General features: G+C 45.4%; 1 protein-coding gene across 4 annotated transcripts in view; it reads left to right on the top strand.

Annotated features, from left to right (window-relative positions):
• The window catches only part of slc38a10 (solute carrier family 38 member 10), a 64,983-nt gene that overhangs the window by 33,359 nt on the left and 24,214 nt on the right, over positions 1–7,410 (top strand). For all 4 annotated transcript variants that reach the window (XM_063221612.1, XM_063221611.1, XM_063221610.1 and 1 more), the window contains exon 13: positions 5,019–5,255. In XM_063221612.1, coding sequence (XP_063077682.1) covers positions 5,019–5,255 — 237 coding nt within the window. The remainder of the gene's footprint in view (positions 1–5,018; positions 5,256–7,410) is intronic.

Below are 7,410 nucleotides of genomic sequence, written 5' to 3'. Positions count from 1 at the left end.
CTGCAGCGCTTTAGCACTTTCAACGGCTGCTGTCTGTCCGTATAGTATGGGTTACAGTAGCGAAGAAGCAGGCTTTTCTCCAGCCAGAATTCTATCAAACTTGCTATCTTTTAGAAAGAACCACTCTCTGGAGTGCCAACTCATATTGGCGTGAAACTGTCAATTGAAAAATAAAAAAGCTCTTTTTGCTTGCTGTTCATCTCTCTGGTGGACTCCTGTGCCAGACAGCATGATGTATTGTGCATATTTTCAAAGTTGATCGTAATGTTTTTGTATTCCGTTTTCCCTCTGTATGATCAATAACGTTTTTTTCATATATTTTTTCTTTATATGACCATTGGACTTTTTTTTAGACAAGCTCTTTTGTGACATTTGTGGCTGTGACGGGAAATAACTGGTAGAGCGAGATTGGGAAGGATCAGAAGATGACCTCAGGTTGAAATCGAACCGGTGTTGCCTGGGTTTATGGTATGACAACTTATCACAGAATTTAGGACATTTTACTTCAGTCGTCCTGTTTAGAGTAGGTGTGCGAGTCATGAAAAGGTTAAAGTGCAAAGGCGTCTACACGTTGGCTGTTATCTTGGCCAGGACTTCCTGGGAGAAGACATTTGTTTTTATCACAAAATTATCTTCCTGGTAAATAAATAAATAAAGTAAATATAAGTTGACTTTTCTTGTTTTCAGCCAGGTTGGTTTAGTAATTTGTCTGGCTAATTGACATGGCTGATGCTGTATTTGTGGCATAGTGTTGGCTGATGGGAGGATGTGGCAGTTTCTAATGTGGTGTTGCATTGTAGTCTGGTCTCCTATCTCTCCCGACCTCGCTCCATACGTCTGTTTCCTGCCATTTCTCACACTTCTGTCTCTCTGCTTATCACTCTTGACTGTCTGCCTTTCCCATCTTCTATTTACATCTCTTTCAGTCATCTCTATCATTTCCTTCCCTTTCTGTCTCACCACTCTCTTCTTCCCCCTTTCATCGACCTCATTTTTGACTACTACAACTTCTTTTTCTTTTTTTCTCTTTCTTCTTTTTTTTCTTCGTCGTCTTCTTTTTCTCTCTCCTTCTCTCTCTCTCGCCTTCTCTCGTTGCTGTTGTCCAACTGATACTGGCATTTATCACCCAGGGACGCCCACTTCCACACCTGTTTCCTGTTTACAACACACACACACACACACACACACACACACACACACACACACACACACACACACACACACACACACACACACACACACACACACACACACACACACACACACACACACACACACACACACACACGTGCGCGCACCGAGAGAGAGAGAGTGAGAGAGAGAGAAGGAGAGAGAGAGAGAGAGGACAGACATGGTAGTAGACAGTGGGCAGACTACACACATGTAAGATGGACGGATGTGAAAAAGATGGGGAAAAGAAAGGGGGGAAAGGGGAAAATGAAGAGAAACGAGTGACGAGTGAATAGGAGCAGTAGTGAGTGCTGTGATGGATGGTAACGTTGCAAGCTGGTGAAAGGAATGTTTTTACACACACACACACACACACACACACACACACACACACACACACACACACACACACACACACACACACACACACACACACACACACACACACACACACACTGTACCTATGCCTGGAGGGAAGCAGTGCGAAGGTTGTAAAATTTGCCATATATAACGTGTGAAGCCTTGCTTGCCAGGCCGTGCTGTAGCTCTGTTCATAACCTTAGGGACAATGGCCCATACAAGTCACACAGGTAGAGTCCACTCTGCTGCTCAGGTGGATGGGAAGGCTTTTGTTGCGAACGTATGAATTATTTTCTAAGCGGGTATCTCGCCTGTCAGTTTGTAGCCTGGAGGGGTGTGTAAGGGTCCAAAAAGTAATCGAAGACCCTAAATCAAAAAGGAATACTACGCATGCCAATGCAAAATTAAAGAATTTGAATTCATGGGAAATAACAACAAAGTGCTAGTCAGTGTCATGGAGTACGTTTTTGGGCCTTCAGACCATCCTCAGTGCAAAACCAGGACCGAAAATGTGCGACAATGAAGTTGTACACTGGGTGTCATTTTAAGTTTTTCTTTTTGTATTCTCTCTCTCGGTCAGCTAAAAAAACTAATGGTGTTGCACTTTCTGATTTTTTCCCCCACATCAGCAGTGTGGTGCAAAGTATTGTCTTAAAATCCCGGTTGGGGACTGCATTGTGTACGTTTTAAAGTGTGGTCTTGACACAGAGCCCTTGCTTGTTCCTTGTGTCCTTCGTTGCGTCTCATGGACTCCTGACCCCCCTTGGGTTGGCGTAGCAACCTCTGTGTACCAGCTCAGCAGGCGATGATGGTTTCTGTTCTTTGTTTTTGGCAGTGGGTGCGCACACACAAAGTAGCTTTTTGTTGTTGGCAGACAATGGTGTCATTTTGTTTATCCAGGATGATTGAAATGTATGTTTAAATGAAATGAAGTTTATTATTGTAGTGCATATGCAGTGTGCAGACCTACCTCTCTCCATTGGTTCAGTTCTTGACGTGAGCCTGACAATGGGACAGACCTGGTACAGGCCTGGGCCAGATACATCTCCTAACCACAGACATGCGTGATATGTGCAGGAGTCAGGAGACAGACACAGACAGACAGACAGACACAGACAGATAGAGAGAGACAGAGACAGACAGAGAGAGAGAGAGAGGCTATGTCTCAAATGACACACTTTTGTCAGTGCACTGACAGTAAGTGCACAGTGCACACAGTGCACTGAGGTCTTTAGTGCATAGTGTCGTGGAAAAAATTGAGCACTGTGCCATCGCTGGAAGTGACGGCTGAGCATGGCATTAGCTCGCCAAAATACGAGTTGGCTACTGTTTACAATGCACAGCGTCTGGTGCTTGTATTTCCATGTCCTTTACCCCAAAGGACAACAATCACACATACAATACTTTGGTTGGCATGAAAAGGTCGGTGTCTCATCAACATTACTTACAGAATTAGGAGACTGTTGACCAAACTCTTCTACTGAACTGAATGCCACATTTCCTCTGTGTCATTGTCAACATGGCCGCCGTTTAGTGCATGCAGTGTCCATCATTCAAGCACTGCATTTTTCTGCCACTGTTAGGGGATCATCCTGGCTCTTTTAGTGCACTGGCCAACTTAAATTTTCATCGTGAGCGCCCCAGGCACTGAAAAACAGTGCCCGAAGTGCACAAGTGCGGCATTTGAGACACAGCCAGAGAGTGAGTTCGCGTGGACACAACCTTAGAGAGACCCCCTACAAGAGTGTAGGACCTGTACCCCTGTTCTTAACAGCGTAGCAACACCACCAGCAGCAGCAGCAGCAGTAGCATTCACCTGCTCGTTTTGTGTCTGCCCGTCCCGGCCTCTGGTGCCGCTCGACCTAGTTGAAGGGTGTAGGTGTGTGTGTGTTATTATGAGGGTGACTTCCTCCTCCTGCATCTCGGTCGTCCCCAGTGCAACACACACACACACACACACACACACACACACACACACACACACACACACACACACACACACACACACACACACACACACACACACACAGGCACAATAGCAAGCCAGATGCCCGTGTCTGATGGAGAGTGCAGATTATGGAGAGCACCTTTGGTTAGCCTCGAGCCATGTCAGGGTAAACACACACACGCACACACACACACACACACACATAGACACAGAGGCACATCCATATACAGTGGTGCTTCGTCACACACCTGGCGTGGCGGGAGAGAGGAGAGGAGCAGAATGAAGTGGAGAGGAGAGGAGAGGAGAGGAGAGGAGCGAGAGGCGTTGCATCGTCATCGTAAATATTCAGTGGCTATTTTGTCCAGGACAAAAGACAAGGTTATATGGAAAGTGCCGGACATCAATCTCTTATCTGCCGGCAGAGTTAGGGTGCCCCCCCCACTCTCCTCTCTTCTCTCGTCTGTCCGTTCCTCTCTTCTCTTCTCGGCACTCTGTTTTACTCCTCTCTTCTCTGTGCTCCGCTCCTCTCTGCTCCGCACGTTCCCGTGATGTGCGCTCCCTTGAGCTGCCGAGCTGCTTTTTGGCCGCCTGATGCCCCCTATTGGTGAAAGCTTCCTCTCCATAGTATGTGTCTGTCTGGGTCTGTGTGTCTTGTCTGTGTTACTGTTTGTGAAAGACTCTCTGTGAGTGCCTTGCATCTGTTTGGCCTCTGTGTTTCTTTTTGATTTTTACTCTCTTCTTATCATATTATTATATTGTCTTATAGAATTTTTAAACGAAGCGAATTGGAGCCAATTGGAGCCAATTTTGGTCCCCTAGGGGAAATTATTTCTCTGCACTTTATCCCATTTGGACTAGTGAATCACATTGAAGTACACACACTAGTCCGTAGCAGTGGGCTGCCTGCTGAGCGGCGCCCGGGGAGCAGTGTGGGGGTTAGGTGCCTTGCTCAAGGGCACTTCAGCCGTGGTCCGGTCAGGCATTGAACCGGGAACCCTTGGGTTGCCAACCCAGTGCTCTAACCACTGAGCCACAACTGCCCCCATATTTACTTCTTCTGACTTCTGTACCTTAACAGAAACATCTCTTCATGCTCCAAATATCATCCCAAGTGTTATGCAACATCAAGAGGCAACTTACAACTCAACAATAACTTTTGGGATGATATTTATTTGCCCGATTAGAATGGCCAGGATCTCAGAAAGGGCTTAATAAAAAATTGTTGCGTCGTCAGGTACTGAAAAGGCAAGGGTAGCGTGAACAATATATCTACAGATTGAAATTCACAGGAATTGCCTTTTAATATGGTGTTGATATCAGCTCTGTATTTATCACTCGGTCCATCCAGGAAACCAGCCGTGCTGTTGAACCCCGGTTAACTGTTCTCCGTGTCTCCGTTTTTAACACTGATGGCTGGATGTGCTATTAACATCAGTTCCCGTATTCATCTCTCTCTCTCTCTCTCTCTCTCTCTCTCTCTCTCTCTCTCTCTCTCTCTCTCTCTCTCTCTCTCTCTCTCTCTCTCTCTCTCTCCATGCAGGTAAACCAGCGGTGGTGTTGAACCCCGGCGAACTGCCTGACTCTGGTAGAGCCAAGGTGCCCGTGAAGAAGCCCGCCGTGGAGGAGATTCGCCCCAAACCAGCTGTCGCTGAAGTCGCCCGGCCCGCCGCAGGGGCCCAGGAGCCAGGGGAGGCCCCCCAGATAAAGGGTCCCGTGGAGGCCCCCAACGCTAAGCCGAAAGGGGGGGCAGAGCTGCAGCTGGATCGACCTGAAGCTGGTATGGCAATAATTACGAATAACAACTTTTGATTTGCCTCTTTCAAGATGCACATGGTTTCTTTACCAACCTGAAGCATGCATTTTTTCAGTTTGGGCCTTTATTGATTGTGCTTTTATTTTTATATATTGTGTTTTTACTTTTACTTACTTACTTACTTATTTACTTAGTTACTTACTTATATGTAGAGCTGATTACCCCTTCATCATTTCACTACATACAAAATGTATGTGACATATAAAAGCACTTGACTTGACGTGGCATGAGGGAAGACAGGAAATGAGCTGGAGATTAAGACGGGGGAAGAAACCCAAACTGGATTCGAACCTGGTTCTACACAGGCATACAAGCAAATATCTGACATGGGTGCAGTAGTATGCAAAGCCTAGAAACATTGCTTTTGTAAATGGGATTTGAACCTGCAACCTTTTTGATTCAAAGTAATGAGTGGTGGTGAATAGTGAAACACCCTTTTGGTTAGAGATCTGTTTGTCCCCAGCTGAATCCTGAGTGAAAATCATCCCTTTTATGCTTAAAACGCATACAAAAAATGCCTGTCAAACAACTAAGCCATTTTTTGGGAGAAGGTACTGTCAGCCTATTGAACCTATATATCTCAGCCTCTGAAGCACAAAAAACATAAAATGAATGGTATTTAAAAGTTAAGACCCTCATCTTACATGAGAACTTTCTTTCAATCTAATAAAAACACCTCAAATGACATGAACCTGAAAGTTGCGTAACAGCTCCCGGCGCTAGGGTCAATGTTGGCATGTGGCATAAATAGGTTAAAAAATACATTTTATTTTGACCTCTGGTCGCTCAATCGAGTAGTTGATCTGTTCTGATCTGTCCTGACTTTGTCGTCATCACGATCAGCTGATTCATAGCTGTTTGGATCAAGGTTGTGGGCTGGAATATTCCTCTCCAAACTCGGGTATTGCTTGAAGGTAGAATTTACAGTTTGGACAGCAAAATAAAATGGGTGTGATGCAAGGAGCAGGAATGAGAGTGAGTCAGCGAATCGGTGTTCTCCATCGTCCCGCTGTTCCACCGTGAGGCCAGGGTGCCCTTGAGTAAGGCATCCAACCCATTACTGCTCCCTGGGAGTGGCATTGGAAGCGAATTAGTGGGGGTCACTGCTCTTAATGAAGATGTTTCAGTTTGCCATGTGGTTTAGTTGAGGTCGCGGTCAGTGCCCCTAAAAACTTGTCCTCTACTCTCACCGCTGCATCCACATTCTGTACAGCGTTACTCTCTGCTCGATGATGTCAAAAGTTCAGAGTAAAATCTTTAGCACGAGTTTCTGTTCATTAAAAATGAATAAAAAAAACTGATCACAAAAAAACACATTTTTGCATGAATAGGTGAGAATGGAGTAGCATCATCTGTGGACAAAGCTTAAGACCGATGCGGACCATCATGTCCCGACTCCTACGTTTCTTGCAAGTCACCAGAGATTATGGATAAGGAGGAGACTGATCCTGAGGAGTTTCTTCAAGAATCATTCTGCAATCTAGAATATTATGATATGGTTCTAAGTTGTCTATGAGCTGTCATGCTCCTTTAGGAAACTAGCGGTCGTTCAGAATGGACGGAGTTCAATGGGGGAAAAAGGCATGACCATTTCAGAGACCGGAATATATTCCACTCGGTTGCACGAGTAGAATGATTCGTCTTGGTTACCACGTTGAAAATGTTTGCAGCCACTGTTGTGAAATGGTGAATGAGACCATCTTTGCCCAAAGTTGTCCTCATGACTGTTTGACACCATTTTTTTTGGTACTATAACGAAAAGATTTTAAATATGGTAAAGTATGATTAAGCATAGCATGCGTCACCAATGCAGCCAAGTGGGATAAACTCCTGTCTCCTATATGGTGAGACTTTACCATTGAACTTCATTCATTTCATCCAGTCTCCTAGATGGGCGTGGTTGCCGTTGGATTGCAGGTTAAAACGTTTTGTCATACTGATTCCGTAAGAAACTCCCGTACAAACCGTCTCCTCCCCTCCTTATTATCTCAGTTGTAACCAGACCATTTGAAACTAACGGCAACAGAAACAGGAAGTGAATTTTAGCCGAGTCATGACGTGGTGTGTATTATCTTCTGCCGGGGGTCATAAATTCAAGCAGCTACGGGGGCGACGTGGC

Source organism: Engraulis encrasicolus, chromosome 17, assembly GCF_034702125.1.
Source record: "Engraulis encrasicolus isolate BLACKSEA-1 chromosome 17, IST_EnEncr_1.0, whole genome shotgun sequence".
NCBI classification, from domain to species: Eukaryota; Metazoa; Chordata; class Actinopteri; order Clupeiformes; family Engraulidae; genus Engraulis; species Engraulis encrasicolus.
Note: the sequence above shows the minus strand (reverse complement) of the source record. Positions and strands in the feature narration are given on the sequence as shown.